The 22,372-nt window shown below is 41.1% G+C and overlaps 1 protein-coding gene across 1 annotated transcript in view; it reads left to right on the top strand.

The window, feature by feature from the left end:
* LOC115223995 (fasciclin-1) overlaps positions 1–22,372 on the top strand; it is a 103,231-nt gene that overhangs the window by 27,052 nt on the left and 53,807 nt on the right. Inside the window, exon 5 of the mRNA XM_029794777.2 lies at positions 15,938–16,067. Coding sequence (XP_029650637.1) covers positions 15,938–16,067 — 130 coding nt within the window. The remainder of the gene's footprint in view (positions 1–15,937; positions 16,068–22,372) is intronic.

Below are 22,372 nucleotides of genomic sequence, written 5' to 3'. Positions count from 1 at the left end.
TTTTACACCTACCAGGCTCGTTCATATTAGCCCGAGTTGGTGAATAACTTTTCCTTCCTTTAAGAATATTTTAGAACGGAAACATTTCATAGATTGGAATTTAAATCCTAATCGCTATAGAAATTTATTGTTTCAAGAAAACATTGAATTTTAGTTATTTTTAATATTTTCGTTTATAGATAACAACTCGGGGTGTAGCTTCTGAGTCCGAGTCAGGCGCATGTGAGACATGTCGAGAGAACGTATGCTACGAATGATATTTTTTGACACAGGGCATCTCTAAGACGACCATCAGACGTTGAACGGAAATAAATGAATTAAAACCAGGCTTGATAAAAGGAGCCCGAGTTATTGACTGAAATTACATACTTGAAGTCAGTGTTGGCAGAAATTAAATCAGTTTGCAAATACACGTCCACTTTACTAAATTTATACTCGGACAAAGCCCGAATACCCTGAGTGCCGGAGTCATCACTGATGTATATGTATGTATGTATGTATGTATGTATGTATGTATGTACGTATGTATGTATGTATGTATGTATGTATGTATGTATGTATGTATATATGTATACCTGTGTCTGTATATATATTCATTCGGATTTTGCAATAGAGCAATTCTATTATGGAAACGTTATCGATACCAGTTAACATATATGCGTTGTTTTTTCAAGACTATGTGTTTTTTTTAAGCAATCTTTTAGGGCAAAGAACTGCAGCTTCTGGCGTTTAAGCACATGCCTTAAGTATGTGGTATTGATCTTTCTTAGTCTACTCCACATCAACTATGGACGTAGTCTCCAACTCGAGAACAAATTTCCCTCCTGTCTCTGCCAGATGACTTTGTACATTCCAACCCAGAGACAGTGTTCAGTACTGTGTCCCACATAAGTTCCCGGATATATGTAATGGGGCTTGATCATCAGACTTGAACGCCCCACGTGGTTATAGGGGGGGATCATAGTGACAGGTTGATCTGTTGATCGATGAATACAATGGCCTGTGAATTTGAGCCTTCTTTGTTTGATTGGTTGACGTGAGGAAAAAATCCATATAGTAATTTGTTTGATATATAGTCGGCATAAGAAATATTAAAGGCCTTGCGTAGAAGTCGAGATGAGCGTCTAGTGATCACTGTTGGGCCGCCGTAAGAGACCAGCATTCAGAGCCGTAGAGCCAAACAGATTCCACTGTAACACGGAACAGGGGGATGTATGAAGATACGGCTCGTGACGTGGCACTAATTTGACGTTATGATCAGCCTACCATGTCATGCGCACTCGCATCCGAAACCCCATCGAAACACTAATCTGCTCAAGCGAAAACGGTCTTCGCAAACTCGTATCTTAAACTTATACTCTTTTACTTGTTTCAGTCATTTGACTGTGGTCACGCCTTTAGTCGAGCAAATCGACCCCAGGACTTATTCTTTGTAAGCCTAGTACTTATTCTATCGTTCTCTTTTGCCGAACCACTAAGTGACGGGGACGTAAACACACCAGCATCCGTTTTCAAGCGATGTTGGGGGAACAAACAAAGGCTGACAAACATATACACACACAAATACATACATACATATTTATATACATATATACGACGAGCTTCTTTCAGTTTCTGTCTATCAAATCCACTGACAAGGCTTTGGTCGACCCGAGGCTATAGTAGAAGACACTTGCCCAAGGTGCCACGCAGTGGGACTGAACCCGGAACCATGTGGTTGGTAAGCAAGGTACTTGCCACACAGTCACTCCTACGCCTATTATCTTAACTCTTCGTCAACTCACTGAAACCATCTCAACCATCTTTGTGGATTTCACCAAAGCTTTTGACTATCCATCACGGGTAAATGTTTCCGGTTGCCGATGACGTACCAAATGATGCTGTCAATGCTATCCGTGCTACCTATGCTAGCTGCAGAATTTCCTATACTCTCTTGACGGAGACACTGACACATTCGCTGTCAACACGTGAGTTCTCCAAAGAGACACCTTGGCGCCTTTCTTCTTCAATATCATCTTGGACAATGCACTACAGCACGATATGGAATTTGAACTAGACACATCTCTCCGTCCCTGCCAAGGTTCAGGTCATAAAGCATCGTACATCACTGGCCACGACTTTGCAGATGTTATCACACTCTTGTTTCTCATACTATTTCAAATGCTCAACCTCCCTTCACAAACCTGGAGTCAGCTACCAATGAAGTTGGTCTCACAATAAACCACTCAAAGACAAAGACCGTAATCATTGGTGAACATGCTGGTGTGACTGGTCTTATACTTTACTCAGAGCCCATTGGGTCAGTTGTCGATTTCTGGTACCTGGACTCACGTATTCACTCGACCAGCACAGATATTAACATTCATAAGGTAATAACGTGGTCAACATCTCACAAGTCATGGAAAATTTGAAAAGCACCACAGCTCCGATATAGTACTGACAATGTGTGTGAGTGTGTTTACAACTCGTATAACGATAAAAGGACGTATAGAAAATGGAAGAAAGTCGGCGAAATAAACTTTGAACAAGAACTAAGGAAATCGAATGTCACAGAATATTCTGTTTTAGGTTCAGTTTCAGTTTTATACTAAATATATTTACAAAGAAGACATAGTGAACCGGAGGTTTTGGCTTGGTTGCCGCCATCGGCCAATGACTTAGCTTGGTGTTTGAAACCTTACGTATAAAAATGTTGGTGCTACTCTAGCATATGGTCTTCTGCAATGTCCACAGTGTACTGGGCGGAACAACCTATTCTGTCTACTCTGACCTGGCGGGTCAGGTATTCCTCGTTGACGTCCAGGTTCGCCCCGAGCTTGTCATCGTACCTCCCCTCCACTAATCTCCTATAGAATGCTTGGGTCGTGTTGAAGTCACTCAAGGTCGACCCGGGACGGCAGAGTTGCTTGAGAGCAACGCGACACGCGCGGTGCCATTCGCCCTTTCTCGGCCTCTTTTTGATCCACGATGCAGTTCGGTCATGGCGACAAGTTGCGGGAAAGCGTGCCTCACAAACGGCGACCACACCTGTTCACCGTCGTCTACGTAGAGCCTGAGATGTCGCAGTCTCAGCGCGTGTCTGCGCATCATCAACCACGGCATGCCCGGTCCTCCCTTTTACGGGTGTTGACAGCTAATGGATCGCCTGACCATCGGGACGCATCCTTTCCACTAGAAGCGAAAGAGAATGCGTTCTAGTTTGGCCACGACGGTCAGGCGGTAGTAGATGACGGACGCGATGTACGAGTTCGCCACCTCCGCCCGACCTTTTAGGGACAGTTTCCTCTCTGCCCATTGCCGGGCGAGAGTGACCACCCTGCTCGTTATCTCGTTCCAGTTTTTCTCCAATTGGAGGTCCGGACCAAACCAGACCCCAAGCAACTCGACCGGACTGTCGGTCCAGCGTCCCACGACGGAGGCGTTGGTGGACAGCATGGGCTTGCTTCTCCAAGTGCCGAGTCGCAAGCCCACTGATTTTTCCTGGTTGATTTTCGCTCCTGTCACCGCTTCGTAGTCTTTCAGTGTCTCGCCGACACGCTCGATGTGCTCGTGGCTAGACACTATGACGGTGACGTCGTCCGCGTATGCAGACATGCTCGTCCCGCATCCCAATTCTCGTGGGATGCCTCTCAGAGTTGCAAGCTTCCATAATAATGGCTCGAGAATCAATACGTAGAGAAGCGACGAGAGGGGGCATTCCTGACGGACCGAACGTGCGATGTCGAAAATCTCGGTATGATGTCCATGTACGCGAATTACCGAACGGATGCCTCTGTACAAAGCAGCTATCAAGCCGTGGAAGACGGGACCGAAACCAGCCGCTCTGAGGACAGCCTCCAAGTATCGATGGTCTACCCTATCGAAAGCTTTCGATTGATCCAAATTGATCAGCGCACCACCCATGCCAGGTTCATTAACTACCCTGTCTATGATGTAGCTCATCAGGTGAAGGTTGTCATGGATGCTCCGACCCGGCACAGCGCACGTTTGCGCCTTGTCGACCAGTTTCTCGATGACAAGCGCCAACCTCTTGGCTAACACCTTGGCCAAAATTTTCAAGTCTGCATTAAGCAGAGTGATGGGCCTAAAGTTATCTATTACATTCCCCTTGTTTAGATCCTTCTTCAGCAGTGTTACGGCTCCTTGGCTCACAAAACCAGGAATACTCCCGTTTTGCTGCCAGTTGCAGTACACCGCTGCCAGTTGCAGTACACCGCTGCCAAGACGTCTCCAAACAAGTCTGGCATATAACTGTAAAGCTCGTAGGGTAGACCATCCAAACCCAGCGATTTGTCCCTCGAGCATCCTGCCATCGCGTCTTGCACTTCCGCCGCCGTGATGGCACCTTCGCAGCGTCTTGCCTCTCTTGTCGAGAGTCGTGGTAGGCTGTGTATGTAGGCACTGAATCCACCTTACGTTCTTCTTGCCCGCCACTCGTCCCGAACAGTCGGGTAAAATGCTGCTGAAAGGCCTCACACATTTTACTTGGCTCGCGCAATTCGCGCCCCTGTTCATCTACCAGAGACCGAATGGTGGCTTTGTTGCCCTATTGCGCCTCTGCCACCCGGGCCTCTCTCACGGCTCCAACACCTTCGTTCCTTAGAGCACGCATCCTACCTCTGACAACACAACCTTCGTGTTTGGCGTTGAAGTGTTGGTCGAGGGCCAACCTCGCCGCCAAAACGTCGGATGCGATGCCGCTTCTAATTGCCTCTTCTAGCTTCTTAACTAGCTCACCCTCTACTATGTTTCTATCTATGGATAGTGCTTTGCCATACTTAATCGCTTCTGCTTTTACTGCTCTCTTGAGGGCAAACCACCATTTGTTGTTGATGATGGCTCCCGTCAAAGCCCTCTTTACTAGTGTGCTAATCCGGTCTCTGAAAACCTGTCTCGATGGGAAAGACGCGTTTAGCTTCCAGTATCCCTGCCTATGTGTCATACCTAAGTCTAGCGTACATGTCACAAGTTTGTGATCCGTGTAGCTGACTATGTGGAATTATGAACATCCTACGCTATCTCTATCTACTGTCCTACACAGTATCCTATCTAGATACGGTTTCGACGACCCGATGCGGTTGCTCCATGTCCACGTTGGCGCATTCGGGTGGTCGAGTCGGTACCTGTCAGACAGTTGAAAGCGTCTGAGCAGGTCTCTGAGGCATTTGCATCCCCTTCTATTCCTATCTCTGCCCACGTAATCTACATGCGTGTCCAAGGTAGCATTCCAATCCCCCACTAAGAGTAAAGGACGAGACGTTCCCATGAATACTTCTAGACGTTGAAAGAAATCCGTCCGACCTGTTAAAGGCGGTGCGTAGACTGATACGAGTCGAAAACCGCACCCATTGCTGCTGTCGACATCCAGGACGACCAGTCTACCCTTCGGGTCTACGAATATTGTCTTTACTTTGAGATCCAGTGCCTTTGTGAGGTTTATTTCCTGTGCGGTAAATTTTACGATTGACCGTTTTTGTTTTATGGCTTCCGCGAAGTTTGTTCTATTTTTGGTTGGTATTAGTGGCAGTGGAGTTAGTTGTAGCAGTTGAAGTCGTGGTAGTGGTGTTGGTGTTGTCTTTGGTAGGCGCTTTGTGCTGATTTCGTTGTTGTTGTTGGTGGTGGTACTGGCATTCATGTTTGAGTCTGTAATCGTTTTTGAAATCCCTTTCTCCGTCCTTCTTTCATCGACAAGTGGTGTAGGGAGTGGGGAAAATCTAAGTTAATGTCTTTGGTGGCGGCGATGGTGAATGGTCTTGCGACGTTAATTTTGTTGTTGTTGTTGTTGTTGGTAGTGGTGGTGGTGCTGACAGCGGTGTTCAAGCTGCGAGGTTTAGCAGCTAATGGTAGAAATAGTGTTTCGCTACCGTTCTGCATGACTGGCGGGCTCGTCACGTTGTTTCCAGTTGCCATTTTCAAAAATGAAAAATGGCTAAAAAGAAACCACGAAAGTTTTGAAACTTTTGGTAATTTCGCCCATACAGGGGCGGAATCCTACGTGAATAATTCTCAGATTTTTTAGTGAATGATCTTGCACAACTATTAAGAACAAAATATTTCACAACAAGGAGTTTTAAACATGTAAAAGGGGCCAACTTACGTGGAGCCCATTTGACTAGTGTCCGTCCATGCCGAGATAGATAGATAGATAGATAGATAGATAGATAGATAGATAGATAGATAGATAGATAGATATATAGATATATAGATATATAGATAGATAGATAGATAGATAGATAGATAGATAAGTAAATATAAATAGGATGATAGATATATACAGATAGATAGATAAATAGATAGATAGATAGATAGATATATAGATAGATAGATAGATAGATAGATAGATAGATAGATAGATAGATAGATAGATAGATAGATAGATAGGTAGGTGGATAGATCGATCGGTATCAGCTCCTATCATACTGAAGATTGTTCTAATTTAATATTTTATTTAATAAAAGATAGTTCATATTTTCTTCTTAGTCGTTTACTTTTACTTTCGACCAAAAACTTTCTTATTCCATTAACGTTTATTTGTGTGTACACACACACATACATACACACATACACACACACACACACACACACACACATATATATATATATTGTACACCTGTGTGCGTGATCTTGTATATATACACTTGTATGTGTGTGTGCATTCTGATAACGTCGTCGCTTTGGTAACGATGTTACACTTGCGGTGAATGTTGATGTTATTGTTATTATTATTATTATTATTATTATTGGTGCTCTTGCTGTTGCTGTTGTTGCAGACGCCAAAGTTCGGTAGGTGATGGGGTGTGGAGGCGGCTGTGTTTGAGTGAAGACATGTTATCTAATGCTTCAAGCAGGAGATGATGGGAGCGAGGAGGCGGTTAGAGGTGTGTGGCAGGCAGGCTCTATCGCTTCTAGTCTGCTGTTTTAATCCAATGTCCAACATTGAATATTTTCCAACACCAGCACCAGCACCACCGCCATCATCATCTCCATCGACAGCGTCACCACCACGTCCACCAGCAAATGAAAACACCACCAACACCACCATCATCCATACCAATATCAAGTACAATTCCAACATCGTACCAAAAGCATCAACTGCACCACCTCCTCCAACATCACCACCACCACTACCACCACTATCATCATCATCATCATCACTATCAACAACTCCATCACTATCTACACTGCAGCAATAACACCAACATCATCACCAATAGCAGTTCCATCAACATCAACAACACCAAAACCGCCACCGCCATTAATTTCGTCACCACCTACCACACCCCCAAATCCTCCACCACCACCACCACAACAGCCGGTCGTTACTACCACCGCCACATACCATCGCTACCTAACCAGTCCCTATTATCAGCAGCGACACACACAAATTACTAATGCCACCACCACCACACACCAAGTCGCTACTCACTCCTCACACCAACACCCAGTTAGTATTACTCCCACCGCCATCCCAACCACGCTACCATCCACCCTCCCCCTCACCGCCACCTCTCTCTATCTCTTTTCATGTTTCCTATCAGTGGCGAAGCTTTTGAAGCCTCACGATTTAAATATATTGAATCACAGATGTTAGCTGGTCAGTGAATGGTCAGAAAATTTCACTAAGAATTTGCTAATATCTTAGGACAAGGTCAAGAACGAAGCCAGAATAGATATTTGCTCAGCACGGTTGATAAAGCCGGTCAGTCTTTTTGTGTATGGGAGATGGAAGTAGAAGGCAGCTGGTGAGGTTTTGCCATAATCAGGGGTGAATCTACAACGTTCCGTTAATGGTGTCCCGATCCTATTCACTGCTAGAGATTCGTCTTAGCGTTTGTATTAGCAAAACTGAACGCGAGCGTGGTGTGTGTAGGACGGCGGTAGCCTAAGGGTGTGTGTATATATGTAGGTAGGTATATATGTGCACGTTTGTTGTGCGTTTATTGTTTGAACATATGCATATACATGTAGGTGAATGTGAACCTCTCCTACACATACACCTACGCATGTGTCAGTGTCGGTATATATATATATATATATATATATATATATATATATATATATATATATATATATGTGTGTGTGTGTGTGTGTGTGTGTGTGTATGTACACGTGCGCGCACAATTATGTGCTGAGGTGATATATGCACGTATGTAATATTTACGTATACAAATATATAATTTATATATTATATATATACATACACGATACCTATTGTATTATGAAAGGATTATCTATCATCTGTGGCTCGGAATGAACTTTTCACCTTGATGACGTATGCAGCCAGACGAACAGGTCGCGCTGCACCAAAACTTAAGACGTCCGTTTGTAATCATCGTTGTTATCTTAGAGACAAACAATAATAGACAGCGGACATTGTTAGTACAATAGGGTGTTGAGCACTTTTAGGTCTTCGGACAAGGCATAAACATTATATATATATAGTTAAACATAAGGCGTGAGAGCGGGAGTAGAGACGTAAGTATGTAACTGTGCAAATACATTTTGTTTTCTCGCTGCATATTACTTCAGTAATAAAAAGGCCACGAGCTGACCAAACCGGTAGCGCGTCGTACAAAATGTTTAGCAGAACTTCGTCCGACTTTCTGTTCTGGGTTCAAATTCCATCGTGGTCGAATTTCCCTTTCATCCCTTTTGGGGTCGATAAAATAAATACCAGTTGAGTTCTGGGAGTTCAAAATAATCGATTTTCCACCTCTTCCGAAATTATTGGTCTTATGCAAAATTTGAAAGTAATAATAATAATAATAATAATAATAATAATAATAATAATAATGGTTTCAACTTTTGACACAAGAGCAGTAATTTGGGGGCAAGGGATGAGTCGATTACATCGACCCCAGTGTTTCACTGGTACTTAATTTATCGATCCTGAAAAGATATGTGAACTCAGACCATCAATAATATTAAACCATTCTACTATAGGCACAAGGCCTGAAATTTTGTGGGAGGGGGCTGGTTGATTGCTGGTTATCCGATGACAACAAAGTCTGTGTTCTCAGCTGGTTCATTAGATCGATCCCGAAAAGATGAAGGGCAAAATCGACCTCAGCGGAATTTGAACTCAGAACGGAGAGACGGAAGAAATACCGTTAAACATTTTATGTGGTGTGCTTATAATGATTTCAAATTTTTGCCACAAGGGGAGGGGATTAAGTCGATTACATCGACCTCAGTGCGTAACTGGTACTTAATTTATCGACCCCGAAAGGATAAACGGCAAAGTTGACCTCGGCGGAATTTGAAGTCAGGACGTAAGGATAGACGAAATGCCGCCAAGCATTTTACCCAGCGCGCCAACGATTCTGCCAGCTCTCTGCCTTATGTGGTGTGCAAATAATAATAATAGGCATAAGTTTTCGGTTTAGGAGTACAGGCATTAGTTGATACAATCGGCCCCATTATTTAACTGGTCCTTAGTTTTATCTGCCCCCTAATAGATGTATGGTAAAGTTGACCTCGCCAGGATCTGAACCCAGAAGATGAAAACTCAGACCAAATACCATAAAGCATTTTCTGACGTATTTGTCAACTCGTTGTCTCTTTATAATCGATAAACGGTTTATGATTTTGGCGCGAGACCAGATATCTTTTAAGGGGTGGGGAGAACAACATAGTATCGACCCCAATAAGAAAATAGTATTCTTATCAACGCGGAACGGATAAAGGTAAAGTTGACTCCCGTTCGAATTCGGATAAGGAGCCTGAACAATTACCGGGAAGCATTCCGCCCGATTCTCTCAACATTCTGTCAACCCACAACCCTTTAATTTATTCTCCACTTTCCGTCAATAATAAACTTTTGTAACAAAGGCACAAATCAGAAATTCTGAGGCTGAGCTTTAGCTACTTACAACCGATTGCAATTGTAGACTTTATTTAATCGATGCCAACACGACGAAATGCAAAGATGATTGCGGTGGGGATTGAACTGGAACATATCCCGCAACGTCTTTGTCCGATGGTCAGATTTCACCGACGTTACCTTTGCCTTTCAAACACATAAAGTAATTCCCAAGTACTGGGGTTTATTTAATCGACTGCTTCCCTCCCACTAATATGCACTTTGTCTTGCACCCATGTGGGATACTTATCTCAAATATTTTGGTTATGTCTCAGATAGTCTTCCATAATCAAGCTTGTTTGGATCCTCACAATGTTAACTATTTCAGTTGTGTGTCAGATTGTTCGACAAGATGTTTGCCTCTCCTTGTTCAATCGGAAACATTGGAACTTGCCAAAGATTTTGCTTATTCTTCCATTTGTTTCCAATATTAATATTGTTTAAAGCGCAACGCAAGAACACACATCGTAACAAACAGATTATTACATGCTTGTTGATAATATTAAAAGACAATATGATTTGCTGCCAAGGATACTGCATCATATCAATATGTGAATATTGGTAAACGATTCTTGTGAATTACATCAATCTTTGTGACTTCAAAGGTGACGTATGGAACCGATCCAGGAGGGTGGAAAAATAAAGAAATTCCCCAGGCGGTATTCGAACTGGCAACTTATAGAGAAGTAGGAAGTTACTTTAAAACAAATATTTCGATGCAGCCACCTTCTTCTAACTTAGTTCTAGGACTCAGAAGGCTGCATACCAGGATTCCATGGTGTATAAACAACAGAGACCATAACATTCCCCTTGAACAGGGCATCAGTCCATCGCAGAATTACTTTGTTGCTTATTGCTGCAGTCCACTTAGCCGTAAATAAGTGGTTTGCCCAAGAACACAACGCACCACCCGGTCTGGGAATCGAAACTACAATCTTGTGATAGAGAGTCCGACGCTTATACCACTAAGCCACGCGCCTTCAATCTAACCTGATACAGGATCGATTTCCTAAAATTGTAATACTGTTGGGATTTATGGTACATTCTTCATTTTATCCTTCTTGAAAGGAAGAGAGTCAAAGATGGCTCCAGTAAGATTCGAACTCAGAACGAAGTAATAGATTGTTAAGTGTAATTTTAGGAAGGTTCACCACTCTTTGCTAAAATAGGATGAAAACAAAATCTTGTCATCCATTTGGTTATTGATGTAAGATGATCTTTCAATTAAATTTTATTGCAGATGTAAGCCTTGGCTTATTGAGATTAACTCCTGACTCCAAATGTTTTGGCTTTCTAGCTTCTTGCATTTATTGCTTTTCGGGGTTTTGTGGTGGTGGTGTTGTTGGATTGTGGTGGGGCGTTATTTTGTGTTTTTGTTGTTCTTCATATACACAGGGCTTAGTTTTTTTCTCTGTATTGAATATAGTTCTGTACACATGGATATATATATATAGGCATCCTTCTAGATGAGGCGTATGTTTAGTAGAACGAACAGGATAAATGAAACTCAATAAATGTGTGTGTGTGTGTGACTGTGTCCCCCCCCCACCACCACCACCAGTTGGCAACCAGTGTGGGTATGTTTACTTCTCCGTCAATTAGCGGTGCGACATAAGAAACCCAATAAAATAACTACCAGGCTTTTAAAAAATTAGTACTAGGGGTCAACTCATTCGATTAAAATTCAAGGTGGTGCCCCAGCATGGCCGCAGTCTAATGACTAAAACGTTACATATGTATGTGTGTGTGTGTATTTGTGCGCATACATACACACATACAATTACATATTTGTACATGTGTGTGTATGTGTGAGTGTGCGCAGTTGAGTATGCCATATACGTCCACCCTTTCTGTAATTCTCAGGTAGAATGAATGCAACCTGACCTATCCAACAGGATTCTATACAATCTCCGTTGACCCGGTTTCACTCACGAAATAGGAGATAACTCGAGGTTCTAGAAATGACACTCGTCCAAAATACTATGCTGAGAAATCGAACCCTGAACCTCGTAGTTTTCAATCGGAATTCTTAACTATTCACCCACACTGCATTCACACCTACACACACACCTACACATACAGAACTGCGCGCGCGCGCGTGTGTGTGAGTGCACGTTTATAATTATGCGTTAGTGTGTACGGTGCAAATATTTTCTGCTTCAGCGGTCATATTAACCCTTACAAGGTTAGTGAAAAATGGAAGTCAAATAGAAACATACAAACATATATACTCACACACATAATATATATACATGCACACACACACACACACACACACACACACACATACACACACACAAAGAATGAAAGGATAAGATCTAAACACAAAAGAAGAAATAAGCGAAAATGGCGTTGACAGTTTTGTATGACATCCGCAATGTCGTTCATTAAAAGTAACATCTCTCTTTACTGTCTTTATTTATATCTCTTGGTCACACCACATTTTTTCTTTCCCTCAATGATTCTGTCTCTCAGAGACTTACACACACAAACACACACACACACACACACACACACACACACACACAACACACACACACACACACACACACACACACACACACACTCAAATACTTATGTACATGCATGCGTGCGTCCAAATATGTATCCATGTAACGTGCACACAAACACTCGCCTGCGTGCACATACACCTAAACGCCAACTTCAATGAAATAGCACACAGCGCCATATCCATTTAGCAACATTTTTTTTACAATTCAAATTATCTCCCTTTTATCGTCACTCTCTCATCTCGACCATCACTCACACGTTACACTTTCTCTGCCAAATTTCTAACACGAACAAAGAAAGACATTTTCTTTCTCCCATTGTTTTATCCAAGCTTTTCTCTTTTGCATTAAACATTATCAATATTTTATTACTATTTCTTATGCATTCCTTACATATTATAACATATTTCTTTATTTTAGTTTAAAATAGCTTTTTTTCTATTTTTTCTTGCGTCGTATTAATTTGTAAAGTATTATTCCGATTGAAGTTATTTGAACGTTGTCAGGGCCCTGCTGCATTCTATCAATTCTAGGCAATACGATCTGTGGAACGCAACCCCTTCTTTCTGTAGGGCATTGGTTCTCAATCGGGTCCACATGACCTTCAAGGTCCATATAAGATTTTGTTAAAATTTATGAGCAATAAATTGCTTGTGCTTGTACAATTTACAAGATATTAAATTGTTTGGGGTTTTTTTTTCATATAAAACTTGATGTAATTTCAATTATAAAAATTTAATAGGAGATTTTAATCATCGAATCGCTATGGGGATCCAATAGAGGAAAATAAAAAATAGAAAAATGGTTAAGAACCACTGCTGTCGAGGGATATTGGAGGTTATAGGTAAGGATGACCTGGAATAGACTCTGAATTGTGACTTTGCGAGTCGAAACAATCACTTCTAAAGGAGTACCAGATCGGAGATTGCGGATATTTCCTATAAGATTTTAGAATATCAGTCCGGGGAAAAAAGTAATGTAAATTGACTCCCCGGTATATTACTGTCATGAGTCCGAAGACTCAGAGTTGGTCACCTGGTTAATAATATTGGCCCTGGACGAGACGCCAGACCGTCGAAGAATTATTTATTTTGAAATGTGGAGATTGGAGCAACGTGAAATGAAGTGTTTTGCACAAGAGCATAACATACTCCTTGGTCCTGGAATCGAAATTATGATCCTGCAATCGTGAGTGAACATTCTAACCACTTGGACATGTATCTTCATCAATGTTTCAAGGATTGAACTCTTCCTGGTGCAATTTCTGCTTGATTGTCTAGAAGCTCAGATATTTCTGGTATTTTCATTGAACCAATACATACGCACACAAATGTATGTATATGTGGTTATATATACATATATGTATATGATTACACCAACACACAGACATATATACACACACACATACATACGCTTGTATACATGATTACATATATGTGTGTGTGTGCTACGCGTTATAATTTCCAATGCCTGCATACATATTCATTTGACTATAAATACGCGTGCGTGTATGCATATATCTATATATCACTTCGTAACTAAATATAACTGTGCGATAGAGAAGAAGACCAGCTGGTTTGAATTATGTAACGTCATATTTGCACACTAATCTGCATTTGTCTGTCAATATATGGAAACCAGGTTCTGGAAAATCTATTTTTCGAAACAGACAGATCGTAAGATCGACAGATGTGGGCACCCCTTAAAAATGATTTGAACGAATTACTTGCAGGTGGTTGTTTGCTGTTTATGAATTCAACGAGAAATATTTCGCAATCGAATTATTAATGTAGGAATAATAACGTAAAAACCAGTTATCAAAACATCCACAACACACACATACACACACACTCGCCCATGCGCCTAGACGCATACGTATATTAAAAGCGGGGCTCGGCGCAACTGGAGTTTGACGCTCGAATTTCCACGATCTTGCAATCTAAATGAAAGTGTGCACAGCGTGAACATCGAGTAACGACTAAATCCACAGCTTAAATAAATATGCGAACAAATTCTACACCATGTACTGCACAAACTATCTTCTTCCATTTACTATACACCCCCACACTATATGTGTGTGTATTGATATTTCGCTTAGGCTAGCGATACTAACAACCAGGAGTTAAAACTCAATAGACGCATGTTATAGAAGAGTTAGTCAAGTACAGAGCAGTAATAAGGAATTAAATGGACGACAAGGGAACAAGAAATTATGTTAGGAACTACTAGCTGCAGGATGCAATGTAATCAGGGGAGTGCTTGTGTAGAATTTCGTGCTTCCTTCTTATATATATATATATATATATATATATATATATATATATATATATATATAATATATATATATATATATATATATTATATATATATATATATATATATATATATATATATATATATATATATATAGGCTCAGGAGTGGCTGTGTGGTAAGAAGCTTGCTTCCCAACCGCATGGCTCCGGGTTCAATCCCATACCGTGGTACCTTCGACAAGTGACTTCTAGTATAACCCTGAGCCAACCAAAGCCTTGTCGTATATATATATATATATATACATACATATATATATATATATATATATATAATATGTATGTATATTTGTGTTCCTATGTGTGTTTGTTTGTTCCGCACACCACCACTGCACCGTCGCTTGACAACCGATGCTGGTGTGTTTAAGTCACCTAACGTAGCGGTTCGACAAAAGTGACCGATAGAATAAGTGCTATGCATATAAAGAATCCTGGGGTTGATTCTTTGACTAAAAACCCTTTATGGCAGTGCTCCAGCATGGCCGCAATCGAAAGACTGAAACATGTAAAAGAATAAAGAATACATACCTACTAAAATGTGTGTTTATATTCGAATTTTCAAAAGAAAAACATTTATTGCTTTAAAATTTTAAAAAAGTAAAGAAGAGTTAAAACAAGTTGAAAACAAAATTACACTCCTGGCTGGTTTCATATTTCTTTCCTTATTGCCCACAAGGGGCTACACATAGAGGGGTCAAACAAAGACAGACAAAGTGATTAAGTCGATTACATCGATCCCAGTGCGTAACTGGTACTTAATTTATCGACCCCGAAAGGATGAAAGGCAAAGTCGACTTCGGCGGAATTTGAACTCAGAACGTAACGGCAGACGACATACCGATAAGCATTTCGCCCGGCGTGCTAACAATTCTACCAGCTCGCCGCCTTGGTTGATTTCATATTAAGTCCTCATACGCGCACTCGCCTTATCTCTCACCCTCATCCTTTTACCCACCGACACACTTCTATCTTGATCCGGCGCGTAGCGTTTATTTACTTATTGCATGCTTTGCACTCATCCTGTATCTCCTAGGTTAGCTCTCTCTCTCTCTCTCTCTACGATGTAAGCCTGACCGATGACATTTTGCAGCCATTTCTAGCCACTTAAGCTACTGTATTGAGAGTCTCTTCTCAAACGTGAAGCACATGTTTTGGACTATAATTTTGTTTCGTTTTTACTTCTATTTTAGTAAAATGAATCATATTCTTTGTAAACTTTTATTTGTTACTTAATAGCTATTTTTCTTCTCCCCAGATATTTGCAGGTCACGTGGTGCAGAATTCACGCCTGGACTGGAAGTACCTCCGTTCAAGATTAAGGAAAAAATGTGTCATCAAAAACCAGTTTAATATATCCTTCAAAATCTTCCGGAATAACATCGGTGGTGAGTGAAGTTATTTCAACCTAATCTTATGTGAAGGCGCATGGCTCAATGGTTAGAGCGTCGGGCTCACAATCATGAGGTAGTGAGTTTAATTCCCGATCCTGGCTGTGTGTTCACTCAGCTGTAGAAATCAGTTGCAACGTCACTGGTGTCAAGCTGTATCAGCCTTTGCCTTTCCCTTGGATAAGATTGGTGACATGGCATGCATGAGCGACTGCTGGTCTTCCATAAACAACCCTGCTTGTACTTGTGTCTCGGAGGTAAACTTTCTAGGTACAATCCCATGGTCATTCATGACCGAAGGGGCTTTTTACCCTTTACCCTTTAAATCTTATGTATTATCATCGTCATTGATGTTATTGTTGCAGTGGTAGTTGTCTGCAGTGTTTTCGCTTTTATTGATTTTGTCCTCAGAGCGGCGAAACCGGCAGAATCGTTACCGCGCCACATTTCGTCCGTTTTTATGTTCTGAACTCAAATTCCACCTCGGACAGATTCCCTTTCATTCTTTTGGAGTCGACCAATTAAGTACCATTTGGTTACTGAGGTAGATACTCTCGACAACCCACCTCCTCCGAAAATTTCAGGCCCTGTGCCTCTAGCATAAGGGATTATTATTAAGGCGGTGAGCTAGCAGAATCGTTAGCACGCAGGGCGAAATTCTTAGCGGTACTTCGTCCGTCCTTATGTTTTGAGTTCAAATTCCTCCAATGTTGACTTTATCTTTCACCCTTTCGGGCCCGATAAAGCAAGCACCCGTTGAAGGCTAATAGGTCGTTGTAATCGACTAACCCTCTCCCTTGAAGTTGCTGGCCTTGTGCTAAAATTTGAAGCCATTATTTTCATTATTGAGTTCAAATTTTGTCCATGTCGACTCCGCCTTTCATCCTTTTGGAATCAACGTAATCGACTTCCTCTTCCATACTGATAGTTTTGTGCCAAAATTCCCAACCACACTTGCTGTTCTCTTGGTTCTTATTGATCTTGTCTTCGCACTGCAGTTACCTCATTGTTTTCATTATAGTCGTTGATACGCATCTTAGACATCCTGCAGAGCACATCCAGTGCTCCACTCTTCTTACCATTCCGATCACATGACGTACATAGAACACCAGCAGTAAATAGTGGTTTCGAAGTTTGGCGCAAGGCCAGTAATTTCGGGGGAGGGTATCAGTCGATTACATCGGCCCCAGTGTGCAACTGGTACTTATTTTATGAACTCCGAAAGAATGAAAAGCAAAGTCGAACCCGGTAGAATTTTACCGTAGACCGTAAAATCGGAAGAAATGTCGCTGTACATTTTGTCCGCCACGGTAACGATTTTGCTAGTTCAAGTTGAACAGCGTCACCGAGTTGAAACAAATCGGCATTTCAGCACATTGACTATTTGCCTGTGTTATCTGTTCGGTCAAATACTGGCATTATGTATACATATATAAACCCACGTGCACGCATGCACACACACACACACACCACACACACACACACACACACACACACACACACACATATAATCGTATATACTATTGATTTGTAATTGAAAAATCCATGGACCTAAGTGTAGGAAGTATCTAGCTTAGCACACCTCGTTGAGTAATATATTAGATCTGCTAGCTAGGAAACATAGATAGCCTGGATTTCGCCTATTACACTCCTTCAAGTTGAACATATATTAGATGAAATTTATAGAAAAACAACAGAACGAAGTCAGGTGTATGAGCAACAATCAGGTGTAATAGTTTGACGCTCGGGAAAGAGAACAAGTCTTTTACGTTTCAAGCCTACGCTCTTTAACAGAAAGGAAAAAGAACGTTAGCAGAGATAATAAAAAGAAAACTTGTGGATTTAGCGGTCAAGCATGGCAACATATATAGGCGTAGGAGTAGCTGTGTTGCAAGTAGCTTGTTTACCAACCACATGGTTCCGGGTTCAGTCCCACTGCGTGGCACTTTGGGCAAGTGTCTTCTACTATAGCCTTGGGTCGACCAAAGCCTTGTGAGTGGATTTGGTAGACGGAAACTGAAAGAAGCTTGTCGTATATATATGTATATGTGTGTGTATATGTTTGTGTGTCTGTGCTTCTCCACCCCAACATCGCTTGACAACCGATGCTAGTGTGTCTACGTCCCCGTAACTTAGCGGATCGGCAAAAGAGAATGATAGAATAAGTACTAGGCTTACAAAGAATAAGTCTTGAGGTCGATTTGCTCGAAAGGCAGTGCTCCAGCATGGCCACAGTCAAATTACTGAAACAAGTAAAAGAGTAAAAGAGAATATATATATATGACGAATTTCCACACTATTTGTGTTGATGAAATCGTACCAGCTGGCTGTTCGGGCCAACCCGATTTTATTCGAGGAAATATAAAAGTTGTTCGAACTCAGAAACTCGTGATTACGAAACGGACTCCTCAACCACACGACCACACCATCGACGCGTTCGTGTCATTACCACACAGGTTATATACTCTTTCTATATACATATCATTATCACCCCCACCACCACCACCAATAGCAACATCAGCCTTCCATATATTTGTTTTATCCATGATAATCGATGATCTGTAGGGAAATCCATCTCACTTTGAATATCTTTTTCTAAGATGGAGAACACAGAAGAGGTCGGGGTGGGGAGCGAACAAATACAGTAGACTGATATATAAAAAGAAGAGAAAAGATATATATATATATATATATATATATATCTTTGTGCGAGATAGGTGGGTAGATAGATAGGTAGATAAACAGACAGACAGACAGAATGGTAATGCAAGACGGATTTTAATGGCGGATTTACAGTATACCGTGCTTGGAATTCAGTATTGAAGATTTGGTAGCCATATCTTGCTGAATACTAAACTACAGATTGCTTGCTTGTTTGTTTGTTTATCCCCACCTCTCTCTCTCTCTCTCTCTCTCTCTCTCTCTCTCTCTCTCTCTTTCTTTCTCTCTCTCTCTTGTGTATGTATCAGTATGCATATATGGAGTGTGTCGAAGGTGTATGTAGGTGTACATATGTGGTTTGATGTGTTTATCTGAGTCAAAGACGTGATGTACATGGTACAGGTCATATAACAACATGTCAGTCTGTATGTGTGACCGTCAAAGAAGATCTATTGTAGGGACACACAGATTAACACTGTATTTAGTTACGCTGGGTGTTCAAATCTGGCAGAGGTCGAATTCATCTTGTATCCTTCCGGTCTCCATAGAAGAGCCACCAGTTTTTATTATGAAAGCGATATATTTCATTGTTCTCCATCCGTAAATTTATAGCATTTTGTAAAACATTAAAAAAATAACTATTGCGCTGGAAGGACGAGGGTTTGAACACCACAAGTTCCCTAAGTAAATTTTACCGTTTATTTCCAATTCCACGGGCGAATGTAATCGACAGTTCTTTCCACTAAATATGTGATCTTATCTCTATGTTAAAAATACTTATCTGTTTCTAATTTTGGCACAGAGCCAGCAATTTTTAGGAGAAGCGAGTAGTTAATATCATTGACTCAAGTACTTGGCTGGTTCTTCATTGACCTTGGGGGAATGAATGGCAAATTTAAACTCCATCATTTGAACTCGGAATGAAAAACAACCGTGACCTTTTATCCAGTGCTGTAATGATTCTGGCACTCCGCCACTTCATCCTAGAAATAATGTTTATCTTGAAAAAATGCTTTCTGACTATTCCCTCATTCTCATATGTATTGAGGGGGGGGGACACGCACGAATTTATTCCAAAGACGCCATTGATTATCATTAATTATTCATTAACAAAGACATATGTCTGTAATTAAACATGGCTGCTGTTCCTGTTTTAGCCCCAGGCCAGCCACGAACGAGATGACCTATGATGAAAGCTCCTTCAGCCCTGACGCTCTCTTTAGTTTCTATAAAGAGGGTTTCATAGCATATTGTGTTAAATCCCAATTTAAGATAGCAGCATCTGAGTTGAAAGGAATCTGAGTGCTATTTCTAGGAGGTTGCGTAACATGCTAGAAATAGCATCCCCTAACTACCTCGAAGTGAACCTGCTCATTATAGTTATTTAGCCATAGTTCAGTCACAATCAGATAGACCTGTTACCAATGTAGTTGCAGCCATGTGCATACCGTCCTGTTTCTTAAAACCAGCAACTATAATTTGGGGGACATTTGTATGCTGTTTCTAGCAGCTAAAGCGACCACGTAGAGTTTCTCTCATAAACTGGTCATCGACCTGGTATCTATTTTTCTGACATTCGGCCAAACAGTGACACCAAATGACACTGACGCCACCATACGATGGGAAATATATTGAGAGCCAGACGACATTGATTATAAACAACATCCGGCCTTCTTTCTTTCTCCGTTCAACCCCGCACACACTTTCTGTCTTATTCTCTTATTCTTTTATTCTCTCCTGTTCTTTATTTCCTCATCTTCCTCTGTGTCTCTATTTTATAACATTCTTTGAGAAGTTCTGGTAGGATGAGAGAGAGAGAAGTGGTGATTTGATGAGTAGCGGTTACAAGTAGGAAGTACTGAAGGAGAAGGGAACAGAGAAAGAGGGGAGGAGAGAACGAGAAAGAGGGGCGGGAGAATAAGAGCGCAGAGAGAGGAGAGAGATATATAAAGATGGAGGGAGAGAGAGAGAGACGAAGAGAGGGTGATGAGGGGAGGGGAGAGAATAGAAATAGAGAGAGAGATGAAGGCGGGATTGTTATGACACACTAGTTATGTCTGGAAAACAATTAACCAATGACCAGCTCTCTCTGGTTATAACAGAGTCTAAAGAAAAACAAACAGCGCCAACATCCTGGTACGACCTTGTTACTCGTTGTTGAAGGAAATTTGGTTCGGAGATTATTTCAATATATATATTGAAATAATTTTTGCAAACTTTCCTTCCTCCCCCATGCACTCACCATTCCTTCAGTACTTTGCTTGTTATAACCAAACATGGCTCTGACGAAAGTAGCATTAATTGTTTTAGGTCGTTCAATTTGCCTCAGTTGATCAATAGACCAACTGAGTAAACCTATCAGTAGTGTACCTATAATGACTACTGGAAACGGCTGTAAGCCAGATTTGCTCCATTACAAGAAAAATGTGTAATGGCCACTATTTTTAACGTGTTTTATATATCGCTCAATGCACACACCAGTTGGTCTGGAGCCCATCCACGGATTTACTTTATAGAAGTGTCACGAACCATAACCTTGGACCCTGCCATAGAAATACTCGGCGTTCTTCACTAATCTGAATAATTTTTTTAGCCTCGTGTACCAACTGAGAGTTTATGAAGTATTTTGCTAGGATTGATGATCCTTCACTATTAGCTATACATATATATGTGTGTGTATCTATTGTTGTGTCTGGGGAGACTCATCCTTTTCGAATGCCTTATTAATTAACAAATCCACTCAATGCTTCTTGCAACCTCTTCAATAGTTAACTCTATCCGTTATATACACCCGTCTGGACTATGAAAGGTCTTTTTATATTTTTGTTGGTCGTTTCTATTCATACCGATAGGTAATTCCTGACGAAGAATCTAATTTTTATTTCAAGAAGTGTTTTTCGTTTTTTGTCTTTGCAATTAATTAGACTCTGAAACAATTTGTAGAATATATACTGGAACTGTACCAACCTGGTTTATGAATTAATGATCGCCTACAACTACATTTTTTCCTTTCCTTGTACTTCATTTATATCTATCTATCTATCTATCTATCTATCTATATATATATATATATATATATATATATATATATATATATATATTATATATATATAAGTCCCAGGGATTTTACTGTAAATCTGAGCACGGCCCTTGCATCATAAGTTCATATTGTGTCTTAGGTTTAACCCTGTATTTACGCTGTGCCACCGAGTCTGGCCGATAGATCTTTTAGTAAGTGCTATTTTTGCTGTTGATTGTCAAAAGCCGATCCACCACAGAGAAGCAGCATCGATCACTATCGAATGTGTTATGTACGATGTCATGTACGGCAAGGCAATTTTTTTTCGCTTTGTTATTCTCTTTCATCTGTTGTTAATGCAGTAATCTAGCAGAATCTTTAGCACGGCCTTTACGTTTTGAGTTCAAATTCCACAACGGTCGATAAAATAAATACCATGTACTCAACTTGTTAGCGGTATTTCGCCTGCCGCTACGTTCTGAATTCAAATTCCGCCGAGGTCGACTTTGCCTTTCATCCTTTCGGGGTGGATTAAATAAGTACCAATTACGCACTGGGGTCGATGTAATCGACTTAATCCGTTTGTCTGTCCTTGTTTGTCCTCTCTGTATTTAGCCCCTTG

The sequence above is a fragment of the Octopus sinensis genome, linkage group LG24, assembly GCF_006345805.1.
Source record: "Octopus sinensis linkage group LG24, ASM634580v1, whole genome shotgun sequence".
NCBI classification, from domain to species: domain Eukaryota; kingdom Metazoa; phylum Mollusca; class Cephalopoda; order Octopoda; family Octopodidae; genus Octopus; species Octopus sinensis.
This window is presented reverse-complemented; position numbering and strand designations above follow the sequence as displayed.